The following is a 20025-nucleotide window of genomic DNA, read 5'->3' on the forward strand; positions in this document are numbered from 1 at the left end:
ATTAAAAGAAATGTAGGTGGGACACTGTGGCTTACACCTGTAATCCCAGCACTTTGGGAGGCCGAGGTGGATGCATCGCTTCAGCCCAGGAGTTTGAGATCAGCCTGGGCAACATAGTGAGACCCCATCTCTACAAAAAATTTAAAAATTATCTGAATGTGGTGGCATGTGCCTGTACTCCCCCCTACTTATGAGGCTGAGGTGGGAAGATCACCTGACCCCGAGAGGTTGAGGCTACAGTGAGCTGTGATGGCACCACTGCACTCTCACCAGGGCAACAGAGTGTGACCCTGTGTAAAAAAAAAGAAAAAGAAATGTAATTCTGGTCGCAAACAATGACTACTCTTTAATTGTACCACAGTGCTCTCCCAGTATCTATCTGTTGAGGACCCTTTCCATTCTATATATCTGGTCTTTTATTTAGGCCTCTGAGGTTGACATGTGGCTGTGGTAAGTTTTTTATTCTTCTATATCTTTGGATTTAGACTCTCTTCTGGAAGAACTTTGAATAGGCGGTCCCAGGCAAGAGGGTTTGAAGAGAGAGCACAGAGAAAAGCTGTTTTTTAGGTTCTCCATCTACCAAGCACAAATGTCTTCCAATTCTGCTGCTAAATGTCAGTGTCTGGAGAATCAGCCAGGAGGGAAAGAGTTAAGTGAGGACTGCTTTGGGGCCTGGGTCTGGAGCCTGCATTCCTTCCTCCCAGAGATCTGCCAGCCTATGGGGCCAGAGGCTAAATTTAGAGGGTGGCTAAGGTTTCCTGTTAACAGCTGTCCTGCCCCTAGGAGAAGAAGCCCTGGAGAGAGGAGGTGGTTGGTTCCTGTCTCACTGGCCGGAACTTCAGCTTCGGTCATTTCATCTGGGTCCCTCAGCCCTTGGTGGGGAACACCCAGGCAGGTTAGAGGTGAGTGTGCTTCTCCCCTCGTCAGCCCTGGTGAGCCCAGGACTTTTAATACAAGGAGTAGCAGCTTTGCCCTGAGTGTCAGGGCACAGCCATGATGGCTGGGACCAGCTGCTGGTATACTTCATGTTCCTTAATAGGCTCCAGGATGATGCCTGAGCCAAAGGCCCTGCCTCCTGTGGCCTTGGTTAGAGTCACCGAAGGCCAGCTGCATCTTCCCCAGCAGAGACAAAGGGGTGCGCATGGGCATAGGTGAGGGGTGTGTGTGTATGCACACCCTATAATTTCAACTGAAAAATCTTGCTGGTCCGGGGAAGTCATTGTTCTTCAACTTCTTGAGCTGAGTTCAGGTAACCTGCTAGCTCCTCTGCCTGCTCCCTTGCTGGCATCTGTGGAAGGAGCCACACTGGCACTTCATATTGTCACTTCAAGATGGGCTCCTAATATGGTGGGGTGCACTTCTTGGTGTCCTGGTAACAGTGGCTGGGCCAGGTCTGACTGGTTTTTCCTTGTCAGTCCTTTGCCCACTGGAACCTTCCTATTCCTAGTTCCACTGAGGTGACATCACCAACACACCTAATCCCCCGACAAAACCACTGGAACCTAATTCCCTAACTGCCTTTTTCTTGCCAAACTTTCAGAGGTTGGCAGGTTGTCATGGCGACCAGCAAGGACCCAGAGGAGGAGCAGGTAGTCCCAAGTGAGGAGGACAAAGCCAACGTGAGGGAGGTGCAGGCCCACTACCTCCGGAGCCCCTCCCCTAGCCAGTAAGTGACCACTCATCTCCCACCCTCACAGCCATAGCTGGGAGGGGCTGGGGACAGGTTGGGCCATTGGCTCCAGGGAGCCTGCAGCCATCACCTCAGTTCACTCATTTAACAAATATTATTAAGTGCTTGTATGTGTCCTACTTTCTGGAAGAGGTAAATATGCGAATAGACTGATTGCAATGTGGCAGGTGTGTGCTAGATATTAATATATCCAGGATCTAGTATGTGGTGGACTAGACACTAGGGAAGGGAACAACTGGACTTGGAAGGTCATAGGAGGCTTGACTGGAAGAGATGATGATGGACCCGAACCTCAAAGGATGAGTAGGAATTTGGCAGTGCTTGATTCACTAGGACTGGGGCTGGATATGGGGATGACAGGCCGTAGACTATAAGAAAAGGGATCAGGAGAGGAGAAGCCCATGGAAGCATTCCCTAGCACTAAAATAACTTTTATCCATAATCAAGCTGTGTCTTTTAAACTGGGAGATGTGCATGCCTGGGGCAAGTGGCAAGATGCCAAGGGTCATGAGGCATCTTCCTGGAGAGTCCTCTTTTTACCACAAGTAATTTGAAGCTTTCTTTTACATTAAAATCTTCGACGTTATGTTATCATGTAGAATGAAAAAAATGTGCATAACGTTTTAAGACAAACCAAAGACATTAAAGAAATATCGTGCTTAATTGCCTGCTAAAACAATACTGTGTGTGCCTGTCCATTTTCTTTTGTCATAAATCGTAACAGGAGACCTGACTTTTAATTATATCTCTGTCACCAAATTGGTGTGAAGAATAACTTAAATGATTGAGCCTTTAGTTGGAAATAACTAACTAAAACATCTGAAATTAACTTCCCCTCTAAGAATTTATCATTCTGCCTGACTTCACTTCTCTTCCATTCTCTTGGGGTCTTGCTGGCTCCTCCCTCCTGTGGTTCAAAAGGCTTCCCCAGTAGAGTAAGACGGGAACAAAGGCAAGTGCTCAGCACTCATGGGCCAGCGCACTTCGCCCAAATGGAGCTTAGAGACTTCTCCTTTAAAATTCAGCATTATGTCGGGAGTCCAAGGCGGGAGGATCACGAGGTCAGGAGATTGAGCCCAAAGCCTGGCCAATATAGTGAAACCCCATCTCTACTAAAAATACGAAACTTAGAGAGGTGTGGTGGTAGGTGCCTGTAATCTCAGCTACTCAGGAGGCTGAGGCAGGAGTATCACTTGAACCCGGGAGGCAGAGGTTTCAGTGAGCTGAGATCGTGCCACGGAACTTCAGCCTGGGTGACAGAGGAGTGAGACTCCATCTCAAAAAACAAAAAGAAAGAAAAAGAAAAGAAAAGAAAATTCAGCATTATGGTCTCACTTAGGAAAACTGTCAGGATTGAGAGATTTAACATATGTCCTCTTCTCTTGTATACCCCCCAATAAGGCAGAGGTCACTTTGTGTGTGGTTGGAATAGGTGACAGTTTCATGTATTGCTAAGGGTAACGTTAGCTGTTATATCTAAAGGACATTTCTTTCTTGCTCAAATAAATTCCAAAACAAGTACCTGAGCAGTGATTCAAGAACTAAGACTCCTTCTATCTTGAGGGTTCACCATGTTAAACATGGCTTCTAAAGCCACAATGCTCATCAGTATCCACATAAAATGGAGATGAGCATGGAGAATTTCCCAGGAGGTTTTATGGTCCAGACCTGAAAATGGCCACTTCATTTTCACTCATATTGCATTGTCTAGAACTCAGCAAGGCCATGCTTTCTTGCAAGGAGGGATGGGAAATAAGGTCCCTGAGCCCAAGAAAATGAGGAAATGAGTGTGTTGATAGTAGCAGTCTCAGCCACAATGTACTCCTCTAGTCAATCAATCCATGTAACCTTTTTTCCCCCACCTATAGAACATATTTACTGCCTCCCAAGTGAGACAACTCAAAATCCCACTCACCAACTGCTGCATACATAGTTCCAGGCTAGGTTCTCCAATGGGTGTGCGTTCTCTCCCTCAGGCCTGAATGCAACACCTTATGGTCGGATCAGGATAACTGCCAAAAACAGCTACCATTTTATAAAAGGAGGAAGAGGAAATACTGCAGTCATATAAATAATGAATATGTTGACCCAGGATGTGAGGAAACCTCCTACATTTGACCTTGATTTGTCTCTCTGAGAGGAATACCCTTGTCTGTTGTTCTCTTTGACCTCTAGCTCTGCCTTCCTAGTTGTCGTGCTTGTCCATTATCCTCCATAGCCAAGTTGAAGATATGTCTTCCTTGAAGGCTGTATAGCTTTTGCAGACTGTGTCCTGTTTATGAAAATTTGGTGACTCAGGGGCTGTTTTAAGGCTTATGCTGCCCAAAAGCTTTTGGAAGTTCCTGATTTCTTTGAAAATACTACCGTTTCAAAAACTCAATAGGTTTATGATCTATGTAGATTAGACAACTCCATGTGTTACTAACCACACTCAAAATTATTTCCTAGATACAGTTTTCAATCCTGATTCATTCATTTGCCTTTTTGTCTCAGTTTAATGTTAGTTATCTTGGGAGGTTGTCTGAAACTGTAAATATGGGTGGAGAGTCCAGGATGCATGTTGTAATTTGTAGTGTAATTGTTAGAAAGTTTTGCAATAGAATGTATAGCTAACAAGATAATGAAGGGAAGATAAAATAATAAAATATAATCATTCCAAAAGAAGAAAAGAAAGTAGAGAAAAAGAATACAGAAAAAGAACAACTTTTTCCATAAGAAACTATAGGTTAAAAAAAAAAAGAAAGAAAAAGAATAATAAATAAGAAAATAGTAGGATGGTAGATTTAAGCTCAAATATATGAATAACTACATTAAATTTAAATAGACTAAATATTCCAACTAAAAGACAAAGATTGTCAGACTCAATTTTTTAAAAAGGCTACATAGCGCTTACCAGAGACACACCTTAAAAATAAGGATATAGGCTTGTCATGGTAGCTCATGCCTATAATTCTAGCACTTTAGGAGGCTGCGGTAGGATGATTACTTCAGGCCAGGAGTTTGAGACCAGACTAGGCAACATAGTGAGACCCTGTCTCTGCAAACTTTTCTTTCTTTTTTTTTTTTTTTTTGAGACAGAGTCTTGCTCTGTCGCGAGGCTGGAGTGCAGTGGTGCAATCTCGGCTCACTGCAACCTTTGCCTCCAGGGTTCAAGTGAGTCTCCTGCCTCAGCCTCCAAAGTAGCTGGGACTACAGGCACACACCACCCCACCCAGCTAATTTTTGTATTTTTATTAGAGACGGGGTTTCACCACGTTGGTCAGGATAGGCTCAATCTCTTGACCTCGTGATCCGTCCGTGAGCCACTGCGCCTGCCCAAGCATTTTTTAAAAAATTAGCCAGGCATGGTTGCCCGTGCCTGTAGCCTCAGCTACTCAGGAAGCTGAGGCAACAGGATTGCTTGAGCCCAGGAATTCAAGGCTGCAGTGAGTTATAACCATGCCACTGCATTCCAGCCTGGGTGACAAAGTGAGGCCCTATCTCAAAAAATAAAATAAAACAAAATAAAATAAGGATATACAGAAGTTAACAAAGAATAAAAGAAATTATACTACACTCTTCCAGTTACTGCTGCTCATAACTTCAAATTTTAGTGGCATAAAATACCATTTTACTATGTTCATAATCAGGAGCCTAGATGAGGCACAGTGGGGTTAGCCTGTCTTTGCTTGAGGATGTCCAAGGCCTCAGCTAGAAAGATTAGAAGACTGAAGATCACTTAAGGCTGAGGTGACTCACAGAGGCATCTTCACGTTTAGCAGTTTATGTTGAAATTTACCTGGGCTTTTGGCCAGAAAACCTAAGATGGTTCTTCCACGTGGGCTACTTTGGGCTTTCTCTAAGCATGGTAGCTAAATTCCAAGAGTTGCATCCAAGAGAATAAGATAGATGTGTATTAATTTTCATGAGCTAGCCTCAGGAGTTACATAACACCACTTCCGCTGTACTCTGCTGTCACAAATGTCCATGAAGTTTCAAGGGGAGGTACTATAGACGTCATCATTCCATCAGAGAAGTATCAAGGTGATATCGTAAAGTAAGCAAAAACAAGCCAGTGAAGCAGATTTTAAAGTAATTATTACTAGATACAAAGAGACAAAAAGAGACATTTCATAATGATCAAAGGTTCAATTCACCAGAAAGATTAAATAATTTTCAATTTCTATGTTTAATAACACAGGCTCAAAATATATAAGGTGAAAAACTGACAAAACTGAATGAAAAACTAAAAGCTACAATCTCCCTCAACTCTATGTATATTTTTAAAAACTATCTCAGCAACTTATAAAATTTTAAAAAATCAAAAGAACAATTTTTAATAAGAATATCAAAAAATTATCAAGAGTAGTTGGATCAAGCAATAAACAAAATTAACCTAATTCGCATTTATAGAACATGCACCCAACAACTACAGGATATATATTCTTGTCATGTACACATGGAGCATTTACCAAAATAGATCATATACTGGGCCATACATATATCAACAAATGTTTAGTGATTGAAATAATGTAGAACATGTTATCTGAACATAGAAGAATAAAGATAGAGATCAGTTAAAAAATTTAAAAATAGAGATTCAAATTAAAAGCACAATTCAATACTACTATATACTCACCAGAGTATCTCAAACTAAAGACCAACAATAGCAAATATGAAGATGTGAAGCAATCAAAACTCCCATTCGTTGCTGGTGAGAGTGTAAATTAGTACAACCTTTTGGAAGTATTTTGCAGTGTCTACTAAAGCTAAACATATGGTTGTCCTCTGATCCAGCAGGCTCACTCTTCATAAATACTTAACAAAAACAACACCAGAAGATAAATACTATAATGTTTAGTAACTAATAGTCATTAAGAATATAAGATGTACAAACAACATGATGAACTGTCCAATTAGCAGTAGGCTAGATAAATAAAGTCTGGCATATATATTTATTTTAAAAACTGCCTGTCTTGGCCTGTTTTCTGTTTCTATAACAGAATACCTGAGACTGGGTAATGTACAAAGAATAGAGGTTTATTTGGCTCATAGCTCTGGAGGCTGGAAAGTCCAACATCAAGTGGCCACATTTGGCAAGGGCCTCATGCTGGCTCATAACATGGCAGATGGCATCACATGGCATGAGTGCATGTGAGAGAGGAGAGCAGGCATGTGCAAAAGAGACCAAATGCAAGAGGCAGCCTCACTTTATAACAACCCCCTCTCCTGGTAACTAGCCCAGTCACCCAAGAGCAAGAACTCACTCCCGTGAGAAAAACATTCATCTCTCTTAACAACTTAATCACCTCTTAAAACACTGCCTTCCAATGCCACCCCATTGGAGACCAAGCCTCAACATGAGTCTTGGTGAAGACAAACCATAGCATTGCCCTAGGGAATATGTATTTTATTAACTGCCTATCACTTTGGAGTGATTGAGCTTCTCAGATGGTTGACTGAGGAAGGCAAATAATAAATATGACACAAAGGGGGAAGGGGTGAAGGGAGTCACCAAAAGGGGAAATAGGAGGCAGGGAAGACTGATTCTGCTGGTTTCCCAATTTTACACCACCTTAGCCTACCACAAGACAAAAGCATTGAAGCAAAGGCATTCAGTTCTTAGCCCTTCCAGCAGCCAGTCTCCCTTACTGGGCAAAAACAGGCTCAACCTGAAAGACCCACTGTCCTGTGCAATGGACTGAACTTCCTTAAAACATGGCCCTGCATCCAGAGCAAATGTCATATGGATTTGCAGTGACTGCTGCTGAATCCTATTGGTTTTAATGCCCTTCTATGTTTGTGTCTACTACTCAGCAATTGATTTCTAGAAACTTACCCCAAATCATCTAGCCCTTTTCAGAAATTTTCAAGGAAGGCAAACATGTGGTGACATGGTGACATTTCATGGGCTATCTCTTCCCACAATGTCCTCATAAAATCTGAACTCTAAACTATTACAATTGCACAGGCTTTGGAGCTATCATCCGATCAATCCCACTTTACTACACAGAACCATACCTAAACCAGTTCAGATAAATGAATCTACAGTGTTTTTTAAAAATGAAAACAGAACCTCAGACTTGGAGAAAATATATGTAAATTATGTATCTGATAAAGAACTTCTATCTAGAATGTATTTTTTAAAACTTCCACAACCTACTAATAAGGAAACAAACAACTCAATTAAAAAGCAGACAAATTATTTGAATACATAGTCACCAAAAAAGATATGTGGATAGCAAATAAGCTCATGAAAAAAATACTCAAAATCCTTAATCATTAGGGACACACAAATTAAAACCACAATGAGTTACCATTACATAACTATTAAAATACCTGAAATTAAAAAGATTGACCATACCAAATGTTGGTGGAAAATGTGGAGTACTTGGGACAATCTTATACTGCTGGTGGGAATGTAAAATAGTCCAGCCATTTTACAGTTTTTCAGTTTCTTATAAAATTAAACATACATCTACCTAAACATGCACACCTATATCTACATGATCCTGTCATTCTACTCCTAGGTATATACTCAAGAAAAATAAAAGCCTATGTCTCCCAGGCGCAGTGGCTCATGTCTGTAATCCCAGCACTTTAGGGGGCTGAGGCAAGTGGATCCCCTGAGGAAAGGAGTTTGAGGCCAGCCTGGCCAACAGAGTGAAACCCCATCTTAACTAAAAATACAATAATTAGCTGGGTGTGGTGGGTGGGCACCTGTACGCCCAGCAACTTAGGCTGAGGCAAAAGAATCGCTTGAACCAGAGAGGTGGAGGTTACAGTGAACCAAGATTGCACCACTGCACTTCAGCCTAGGCAACAGAGTAAGAGTCTGTCTCAAAACAAAACAAAACAAAACAAAACCCTATGCCTATGTAAAGACTTGTACATGAATGTTCATAGCAGGTTTATTTGTAATAGCCAAAAAACTAAAAACACCCTAGATGTCCGTTGACAAGTGAATGGATAAACACGTTGTGTTACATTTATACGTAGAATAACTATACAGCAAAGAAAAGAAATGAGCTATTGATTCATACAACAACATGGATGAATCTCAAAGTAATTGCACTGCTTGAAAGTCAGACAAAAAAAGGGTACACACTATATTATTCCATTTATATAAAATTCTAGAAAATGCAAATACATCTTTATAGTGGCAGAAAGCAGTTTAATGGTTGCCTGGGGGGCATAGGGCAGGGAGGGGATGAGAGGAAGAGCTTAAAAAGGGGCACAAGGGATGATGTGATCTTGAGTGTAGTGATCGCTTCACGGATGTATACATACGTCAAATCTTACCAGTTTATATATTTTAAATGTGTGCATTTTGTATATCAATAATAAAGCTGTTTCTTAAAAAGTATATATATATAATAAATAAAACCCTCTTTTAGGAGGCAGTATGGTACTGTGGAAAGAAATTAAGTGGTGTAGTGGAGACCAAAATTGAGGTCAGATCTGCCCTCCTACTTATAAACCCTTGAAAGCTTGCTTAAATTACGTAATCAAAAAAATCCGAATACCAGTTTTACCCAGTAGTAGAGAATAAATAATATAACATATATAAAGGTATACTAGATATTTGATAAACGGTGGTTCTCTTCCTTTTTCCTTCCAGAGAAAGATATCTGACAATAAAATTTTTTCAGTAACTCATCATGTCAAGAAATTTTTATTTAGCCAGAGTCCCACACACACTGGTTAAGACATCATGCTTCTCTAATTCTGCCATGAGCCAATCCTGTATTCTAAGGAGCAGAGTATCACTTACTGATATTTGTCCCCGTCCTGAATAGTCCTCCTTGTACTTGATAAGTGCCTGAAATTCCATCCTTCTAGTTTTATGACTTCAGGTAAAGGTTTGAGTCTTTAAGTTAAATTTCAAGACTTTAAGTTAAATTATGCACCAAGTCAGCAAATACCTCACCAACGGACTCTTAGTGCTTGTACTAGTTTCCTAGGGCTGCCACAGCAAATTACTGCAGACTGGGCAGCTTAGAAACAAGAGAAATTTATTTTCTCACATTTTGGAAGCCAGAAGTCTGAAATCAAGGTGGTGACAGAGCCACACACCAAAGACTCTAAGGAAGACTCCTTCCTTGTCTCTTGCTGGTTTCTGTTGGCTACGGGCGTTTCTTGCATTGTGGCAGCATAATTCCAGTCTCAAAAGGCCTTCTGCTCTGTATTCTCTTCTCTTTTTTTTTTTTGAGACGGAGTCTCGCTCTGTCGCCCAGGCTGGAGTGCAGTGGCCGGATCTCAGCTCACTGCAAGCTCCGCCTCCCGGGTTTACACCATTCTCCCGCCTCAGCCTCCCGAGTAGCTGGGACTACAGGCGCCCGCCACCTCACCCGGCTAGTTTTTTTGTATTTTTTTTAGTAGAGACGGGGTTTCACCGTGTTAGCCAGGATGGTCTTTATCTCCTGACATCGTGATCCGCCCGTCTCCGCCTCCCAACGTGCTGGGATTACAGGCTTGAGCCACCGCGCCCGGCCATTCTCTTCTCTTTTAAGGACACTTGCCACTGGCTTTAGAGTCAATCCTAATTTAAAGTTATCTCATCTCAAAAGCTTTAACTTAATTACGACTGCAATGATCCTTTTTCCAAAAAAGATTACATTCCCAGGTTTTGGAAGATATGCCATTTTGGAGGACCATCGTTTAACTCACTACAGCCCTATATCCAGCCCCTAGCAAACATAATTGTACTCTTTCCTGTGGAACTAGAACAGAGTCTTGCAAAACTTCACCCAGTGCTCCAAACAGTCACTAGCAACCAACCAAAATTAGCAGGGATGTAGCCTGCTTGCTGTCCTGGCAGGGAGTCTTAACATTTCAAGTCTCATCTGTAAATCTCATGCTAGGGTGAATTAAGAACCTGAGAAAGGGGTGTAGACAATGAATGGGGTATCAAATCTTCATTTTCGCCTGAGTTAGGCACTAACTTCAAACAGCTTAAATTCAAACCTAGCCACTATGAGTCACTCTCTGGAAGAAAATGGGTGGTTAGAGATTCATCCATCTCATAGCTAGGCAAATTTCCCTAAGTGATTCATGAGTTGACACTAAAATTTAAAACCTCCTGTCTGTGGGGCAGCTTGGTGGGGACCTCTCCCTTACCTATAGTCTCTGCCAGACCTTCGCAGTCACCTAAATAAATACAGCCTAAGAAGTAAGTGTGCTTGTAATGCAAACCAACCTCTGCCCCGTCTCTTCCTTCTTAGCTATTGTCATCAGTTTTCTCTTCCTTTCCAACTAAAGGAGTAAAGACATTTTTATCATTCTCTTGTTCTTGATTTGAAGAATGTTTTTCGACTTTACTTTATATCTTTCCAAGTCAAAATCCATTTCTTGCTTTGGCTTTTAGAGCTGAACTTTTCAAGACTTTGCAGTTTTTTAGAACTGTTTGGTAAGGCCTGATCAGGCTTCCTCTCACGGTGGCACTGGTTCCCTTGACCTTCAGTGAATTTCCTTAACTGTGCTCTCTTTTCCCTTCCTGTGGTGAGCAAGCACCTGTGATGTGTGGGGTAGGAGATAGCGGCATGAAGTGTAATTTCTCGGTGTTTTCATTGTGTTTCTTTGGGAAATGGCTCCTCCTGTCCATCCTTTCTCCTTTACATGTCTTTTTCAGTGGAAATGTCTCCACCTCGGCTCTTTCACTAAGCCTGTTGGAAGCAGCTTTCTAAAAATCGATTTTCTTTAGTTTACTGACTTCTTTTCTTCCTTAGAGCCTGAATTTTGCCTGTGTGTGGTCATTTTCTCTGAAGTCACTGAACACTTACAGAAACCTTGTCCTTTTTTGCAAAAGCCGAATCAAGAAAGACGCCTCCTCCTGGGCCTCTACCTCCATTTCACTTCCGAGGGACTCCTTGACAGGAAGTGATCAGCTATAGGGAAGTCTGGACTGAAGGACCCCAGTTCCACCGCATTCCATGTCTGGACGTCAGGCAACTAGCTTAAAGCAATGGCTTTCAAATTTTGCTGACTGCAATCTGCAGTATGACAATACCATTTACAGCTCAACTCAGAGATACATACGTGTATATATAAATTTTAAAAAGTTCACAAAACTACACTTATCCTTACAATGGGTGGTGCTATTCCCTTTCTTTCCCCTCCCTCCCTTTCTTCCTCTTTTCCTTCCTTCCTTCCCTCCCTTCCTTCCTTCTTTCCTTCCTTCCTTCTTTCCTTTTTCTGTTTCCTTTTTTTCTTTCTGTCCCAGATGCTGAGCACAACCCATTGAATTGATTTTATGATACACAGATTGGTCAGTCTGCAATTTTGAAAAATGCAGGTCTAAAGCAAGCTGCACCACTCTCCTGCTCTTGGTTAGGGAGTCCATCAAACTCCCCTTTATTGTTCCTCTTTCAATTCAGCCTCAAGGCTTTTTAGCAGCTGCTTCCTGATCCTATGATGAGGTATGTATTGATCCTAGATCCTTTCTTTCCCCGCCTGTCTTTCTTGAACAGCCAGCCCTCACTGCTTTCTAATCAGGGTGTGAGTGTCATCTCACTCCATCTCAGGTATGCCGGTTGGGACACAGACATAGTCATAAATCAAAACCTCTAGGGCTGCCATCTCACTGACCTTGCAAATATAAACAGGGCCAGTTGTTCAGGTCTCTCCCTCCTTCTTCTTTTCTATTTCTGCAGTCCTCCTTCTCTGTGGAAAACAAGCACCCGTTTTGGGTATTGTCCCCACACCTTTCTTTATTAGACTTAATAAACTGTGTCTGTGGCAAACAGTTTTATGACTATTAGGTTTACATCTCCCCTCACAGCAGCTGACTCATAAAAGCATTTGTAATCGACATCCCGCATTCCACACTGGGTAATACGGAGCAGAGTTGAAAGTTGCTCACATTTTAGCATCAGCAGCCAAAGACAGAAACATCGTGGGGCTGGGGAGGAAATCTGTTCTGAATCCCCTCTCTTTCCTCAATTACAAAGCTGCCAGCTTCTCAAGAGAATACCGGGTAGGCTCTTCCCGTATGATTTCTCAGGCTTGCCGACTCATTAGCTGAACTTCAATCTTTACCACCCATAAAAAGGAAAGATGTTTCACAGTGATTTCTCTTTTCAAATTTTCCCCTATCAACCCCCCAGTCTCAGAGTGTAGGTATATTTAGGACGGATTCTTGGTTCTCAGTATTTGTTATTTAAAACCAAATGCTCACAATTTAAAGTCAACGTTGTTCAGGGAAAACGGCAGGATGGAGGGCTCCCGGATGGATAATCCCAGGCCAGGATCCTGGCAGTCCCACCTGCTGAGTTCCTTGCACGGCCTTTCTGCACACCTGACAGGTGAGGGCACCTCCTATGTCTACTTTCAGTCTGTGTCAGTTGCTTGGAATACTGATTACGATGTGAGAAAGCCTCTTTGGGATGTAAAGGAACAAAGAAAACTGACCAAGTAGAAGAAATGTGGTGCTGTGCAAGTAAGAAGCCCTTGTGATCCCTACAGTAATACAATAATTCTCAGCATGGATCTGTTTGGTTTGGTTTTGCCCCAAACCTCATTTTACATAATACTGACCCTTAATAAATAAAATGATTAATGTTTTATTAATAAGAGTATAAATAGTGTTAATTACTGAAAAATAATAAAACTCCCTTAATAAATATTGTTGAAATGGAAAATATGACTGCTCACATTTATGTAAAATCTGGAGCTTTGATTCTAGTTTTATGAAATGTTGATATATGAAAGCTAGCTGTCCTGAACCCCTGCAGCTCCGAATGTCCACCAGGTCTGGTATAGAGGCAGTGTTTGCTCTACCATATTGGTATGATTTTGTTGTTGCTTCCCATCCACAAAATATTTGGCTCAGTCACTGATATTTATTAGGTTGTGTATCACTATTGAGGAGAAGAGTGCCTACGCATTTGCTTAAAACTTGCTTCTTGGCCCTTGGAATAGCACTGTTCCTGTGATCTACTGGGACTTAACAAATTATCCCAAAACTTAAAGACTAAAGACAATAATTTTATTTTGCTCCCCTTTTTGTGGGTCAGGAATTTGGACAGGACTTGACTGAGCAGTTTATCTGTTTCATATGGCATCAGCTGGAGTGGCCTGATGGGCTGCAAGGTCCATTTCTAAGAGGATTATTTACATGGTTGGCTGTTGGCTGGGAGCTCAGCAGGGACTGTTGACTAGTGGCCTTTCTAGCTTGGTGTTCTGGGATTAGTCGGACTTCTTATAAGGCAGCTCAGGAGTTCCCAGAGAGAGTGCCAAGACCCAGAGAAGGGAAGCTTCCCTCAAGACATAGGCTCAAAAACTGACCAGTTATCACTTCTACCATATTCTATTGTTCAGAGCAGTCACAGAGACTACCCAGATTCTAGGGCAGTAGACATAGACCCCACCTCTCTATGCAAGGAGTACCACAGATCTGGGGTGACCATTACTCTACCATAAGAAAAAATTGCTAATTACTAACATAGGCCTCAGATATTATATACATCTTGGCCTCTGAAGGGCAGAGAGTAGGCATGGAGAGCACACAGCCAAGATCCTGCTTTTGCTTTCAGGCTTGCTACTGGTGTCCCAGTAAAATGATGAGCATGCAGCAAACACTTGATAGATCTTATTGCTGATTGTTGTAACTGCCACATTCCCTTAAGTATAGTACTGTTGAAGACAGATTTAGTCAGTGAGTCAGAATTTATCTATTAAACATTTACTGTTTGCCAGACATTCTCCTAGGTGCTAGGAATACAATGGTCAACAAAATACCCAGTCATGGTCCTTGCCCTCATAGAGGGTATGATCTAGTATAGGAGACCAATATTTATCAAATGATTTCATAAATAAGTGTAAAATTGCATCTGATAGAAGTGCCATAAAAACAGATGTATGGTGCAAGATCAAGGAAGACTTCCCTAAAGAAGGGATGATTGAACTAAAATCTGAAAAATGGGGGAAGTAGGAGAGGACTAACCATCAGGCTGCAGAAATGGACTTCTACAAAGTCCATAGGCAGAGAGGCACTCGGTAAGAATGACAGCCAAAAGAAGACCAGTGTACTGGAAAGGGTGAGCCAAAGAGAACCCAGTGCAAGTTGAGGTTGAAGAGGAGGAAGGGGCCAGAGACCACAGGGCCTTGGAAATCATCAGGTTTGATCCCCTAGGTGGTAAGTGGACACCTGACTCAGCCTTATCATAGTCCATCCATTCATCCAGACATCCAGCTCTTCATCCATCTGCCCATCTGTCTGTACAGCCACTCAGTCAGTCATCAAACCCTGACTGAACACCTTCCATCTGCTAGAGACACAGGTAAATAAGACCACCTAATCCACCTAATCTGTACCTTTATAGAGCTCACTGTCACCCCAACTAGGTGTTTAAGTCTTTACTATCTTCACCAAGTAATGAGATTCCAAAGATCTCTCTAGTTTTAACACCCAAAGATAATATCCCACGAACTTTACCCTTAATCCACCCCCACTGTCCAGTAATGCTTATTTGAAAATGCATCTTTTGGTCAGAGAAAGTACTTGGTGCTAGAATGGAAATGAGCCAACACAATTGCTATCGTAAAACTCTATTATCTTCACCAAGCAATGAGATCTTTAAAGACCTCTCTAGTTTTAACATCCAAGATAATTTGGAACTGAATTAAATTGAGTCGATTAGAGTTATGGGGGAAAAGAAAGGCAGATAGGAGGCAGGACTAACTTGCAGCTCCCACTTGGATGAACAGAACAGCATGTAGAGACTCACATCATGAACCTTTGCTCCAAGAACTACCACAGGAACATACCAGGAAAACTGAAACGATTCACAGACCCTTCCAAAGAAGCAGTTTGCTGCTGCAAACATCGTGAGATAGCTAAAAAACTGTGAATGCCCAAAGAGTGAGAGGGGGAAAGTCTGCCTCCAAACACACATCCTCACTGAAGAACCTGAAAATCCAGATCACAGGAGAAGGATTCAACCATTCCTAGAGGTGAAATGAATTTAGAGAGCTGAGAAACATGAAAGTAGAAGCAGCAGCAGGAAGAGCCCTGTAAACATCCCCAGTCCCCAGGGAAGCCATTTTTGACTTTATCTCACAGGCTTCCTTGGGGAGGGCAGCCAGGGGTATTGGGGAAGGACCACAGGGAAAAGGAAACTTCCAGCTGAACTTTGTAATAATTTCAACCAAGTGTAAATTGTCCAACGCAGAATGGGGATGGGGGAATGGCAAACAGGAAGTGCAAACAAGAGCACAGAAGCCACCACAGGGGAGTAGTGGCGGGGCCTAAAAGCTCTGCTTGCTTTTTCCTTAGGGAGGTTTGTAGCCTGGGGCAAGATCTCATCCCTGCTTACCCGCTGCCTAAATATAAACTCAGTGCTGTTGGTGGGGCATAGTGAAAATGAGACTGGCCTTGCTGGCTGTGTGGGAACTGGGTGAGGTGCCCACTGTCAGGTTTACCCCCACTTCCCTGGCAACCTGTATGATGCAGCAGAGGCAACCACAATCCCCCTGGGAATATAACTCCATTGGCCTAAGAACCACACCCCGACAGCAGCCACAGCAAGCCCCGTCGGAGGAGAGTCTGAGCTCAGACACACTTAAACCTACCCCTACTTTATGGTCTTTCTCCACATGCCCTGGTAGCCAAAGACAAAAGACATAATCTCTTGAAAGCTCTATGGCCTCACCCTTCACCTGAGAAACCTGAAGATTTATCCAGGAGACCTTAGGACAAGTTTGTTTCCCCTCTGCAGCTGTTGCTTTTCTGAAGGTGCCACCTCCTGGCTGGAGGTCAACCAGCTCAAGCCATTACAACAACTCATAAAAGAACAATACTGCTCCAAGAAAGGAGAAAACAACAGCTAGTTCTACCACCTGTAACATCCTGGCTAACCAGAGGTCCTGAGTCTGTACACATGACAACTTTACTGCTACCAGAACCAGCATTTGAGGAAACCAGTGCACTGAACAAAACTATAACCAAGGACCCTCACAGCGTCCATTTCACTCCTCTGCTACCTCCACCGGAGCAGGTACTGGTATCCATGACTGAGAGACCGGAAGGCGGATCACATCACAGGATTCTTTGTAGACACTCCCCAGTACAAGCCTGAAGCCCTGGTAGCTCCACTGGGTGGCTAGACCCAGAAGAGCAGTAACAGTCACTGTAGTCCAGCTCTCAGGAAGCCCCATCTCTAGTGGAAGGAGGAGAGCACCACATCAAGAGAGCATCACATGAGACAAAAGAATCTGAATAATAGCCCTTGAGCTCCAGGTCTTTCCTCTGACATAGTCTAGCCAAATGAGAAGGAACCAGAAAAACAATTCTGGCGATATGACAAAGCAAGGTTCTTTAACACCCCCAAAAGATCACATTAGCTCACCAGCAATGAATCCAAACCAAGAAGAAATCTCTGTATTGCCAGAAAAAGAATTCAGAGGGTCGATTATTAAACAACTCAAGGAGGCACCAGAGAAAGGTGAAAATCAACTTAAAGAAATTTTAAAAATAATACAAGATATGAACAAAACAAACTCCAGAAAAAATAGATAGCATCAATAAAAAAAAAATCACAACTTCTGGAAATGAAAGACACACCTAGGGAAATACAAAATACACTGGAATATTTCAACAATAGAATCAAACAAGTAGAAGAAAGACCTTAAGGGCTCAAAGACAAGGTGAGAGAAATAACAGTAGTGATGCCATTTTTCTACCTTGGTGATTGTGTTTTCTGCCTTGGTGACAGGGTTCCCAAAAGCAAAGCAAATGTCAACCTCACCCATACCTTTAACAGAGCATAACAACCCTGACCACAACAAAGTCTGACTGGCCCTTACCACATCCTTCCCCGGCCCCTTACAGTTCCAACCTGCCAGCACTTCCCCAACCCCTCTCCTGCAGAAATTTTATTATAAAAACCTCAGCTTTAAGCTATCAGGGTCTCAACCAGACTCCTGACTGAGACACCTTGCAGGCTTATTCCTGTGAATAAACCTGTTTGGCCATTGAGTTGCTTTCTCTCCATTGCTCTCTTCCTTTATGTTTTCCTAACACAAGGTTTTCAAATTAACCCAATCCAACAAAGACAAAGAAAAAAGAATTTTTGAAAGATGAACAAAGCCTCCAAGAAGTTTAGAGTTATGTTAAATGACCAAACCTGAGAATAATTGGCGTTCCTGAGGAAGAAGAGAAATCTAAAAGTTTGGAAAGCTTATTTGAGGGAATAATCAAGGAGAACTCCCCTGGCCTTGCTAGAGATCTAGACATTCAATACAAGAAGCTCAAAGAACACCCAGGAAATTCATTGCAAAAAGATTATCATCTAGGTATATAGTCATCTGGCTATCTAAAGTCAAGACAAAGGAAAGAATATTAAGAGCTGTGAGGCAAAAGCATCAAATAAATTATAAAGGAAAATCTATGAGAGTAACAGCAGATTTCTCAGCTGAAACACTACAATCTAGAATGGATTGGGTTCCTATCTTTAATGTCCTTAAATAAAATAATTATTAGACAAGAATTTTGTATCCAGCAAAACTAAGCTTCATAAATGAAGGAGAGATAGTATTTTTCAGACAAACAAATGCTGAGAGAATTTGCCACTACCAAGCCAGCACTACAAGAACTGTTATAAGGGGTTCTAAATCTTGAAACAAAACCTCAAAATACACCAAAATGAACTTATTTAAAGCATAAATCTCACAAGGCCTATAACACAATAACACAATAAAAAAAAAAGTATTCGGGCAACAATCAGCATGATGAATAGAATAGTATCTCACATCTCAACAGGAATGTTGAATGTAACTGGCCTAAATGCTCCACTTAAAAGAGACAGAATGGCAGAATGGATAAGAATTCACCAACCAAGTATCTTCTGTCTTCAGGAGACTCACGTAACACATAAGGACTCACATAAACTTAAGGCAAAGGAGTGGAAAAAGATATTCCATGCAACTGGACACCAAAAGCAAGCAGCAGTAGCTATTAGATATCAGACAAAACAGACCTTAAAACAACAACAGTTGAAAAAGACAAAGAGGGACATTATATAATGATAAAATAACTAGTCCAACAGAAAAATATCACAATCCTAAATATATATGCACCTGACACTGGCACTCCCAAGTTTATAAAACAATTACTAATAGACCTAAGAAATGAGATAGACTGCAACACAATAATAGTGGGGAACTTCAGTACTCCACTGACAGCACTAGACAGATCATGAAGACAGAAAGTCAACAAAGAAACAATGGACTTAAACTATACCCTAGATCAAATGGACTTAGATATTTTCAGAACATTCTACCCACCAACTGCAGAATATACATTTTATTCATCAACACATGGAACATTCACAAAGATAGACTGTATGATAGGCCACAAAACAAGTATTAACAAATTTAAGAAAATTGAAATTATATCAAGCATTTTCTCAGACCACAGTGGAATGAAGTTGGAAATCAACTCCAAAAGGAACCCTCAAAACCATGCAAATACATGGAAGTTAAATAACCTGTTCCTGAATGATCGTTGGGTCAACAATGAAATCAAGATGGAAATTTAAAAATTACTTGAAGTGAATGATAATAGTAACACAACCTATCAAAACCTCTAGGATACAGCAAAAGCAGGGCTAAGAGGATAGTTCATAGCAATGAATGCCTTCATCAACAAGTCTGAATGAGTACAAATAGACAATCAAACGTCACACCTTAAGGAACTAGAGAAACAAGACAAACCAAATCCAAACCCAGCAGAAGAAAAGAAATAACAAAGACCAGAGCAGAACTAAATGAAATTGAAACCAACCAACAAACAAAAATACAAAACATAAATGCAACAAAAAACTAGTTATTTGGAAAGATAAACCAAAATTGATAGATCATTAGTGAGATTAACCAAGAAGAGAGAAGGGCCAAATAAAGTCAATTAGAATGAAACGGGAGATATTACAACCGATACCACAGAAATACAAAAGATTGTTCAAGGCTACTATGAACACCTTTACATGTACAAACTAGAAAACTTAGAGGAGATGGATAAATTCCTGGAAATACAAAGCCCTCCTAGATTAAACTAGGAAGAGATAGAAACTCTGAAACAGACCAATAACAAGCAGCAAGATTAAACTGGTAATAAAAACATTGCACATACACACATAAAAAGTACAGGCCCAAATGGGTTCACAGCTAAATTCTATCAAACATTCAAAGAAGAATTGGTACTAATCTTATTGAAACTATCCCAAAAGATAGAGGGAATCCTCCTTATATCATTCTATGAAGCCAGTATCACTCTAATATCAAAGCCAGGAAAGGACATAACAAAAAAGGAAAACTACAGACCAACATCCCTGATGAACATAGAGGCAAAAATCCTCAAC

General features: G+C 41.4%; 1 protein-coding gene across 2 annotated transcripts in view; it reads left to right on the plus strand.

The window, feature by feature from the left end:
• The first annotated feature begins 781 nt into the window (after positions 1–781).
• Positions 782–20025, plus strand: part of DUSP27 (dual specificity phosphatase 27, atypical) — a 39104-nt gene continuing 19860 nt past the window's right edge. Inside the window, exons 1-2 of one of the 2 annotated variants that reach the window (XM_023207014.2) lie at positions 782–902; positions 1541–1666. In XM_023207014.2, the coding sequence (XP_023062782.1) occupies positions 1557–1666 (110 nt within the window). In that variant the 5' untranslated portion in view covers positions 782–902; positions 1541–1556. Of the gene's footprint in view, positions 903–1053; positions 1152–1540; positions 1667–20025 lie in introns of those variants that run through there. The other variant, XM_023207015.1, reaches the window with a different exon arrangement.

Source organism: Piliocolobus tephrosceles, chromosome 1, assembly GCF_002776525.5.
Source record: "Piliocolobus tephrosceles isolate RC106 chromosome 1, ASM277652v3, whole genome shotgun sequence".
NCBI classification, from domain to species: Eukaryota; Metazoa; Chordata; class Mammalia; order Primates; family Cercopithecidae; genus Piliocolobus; species Piliocolobus tephrosceles.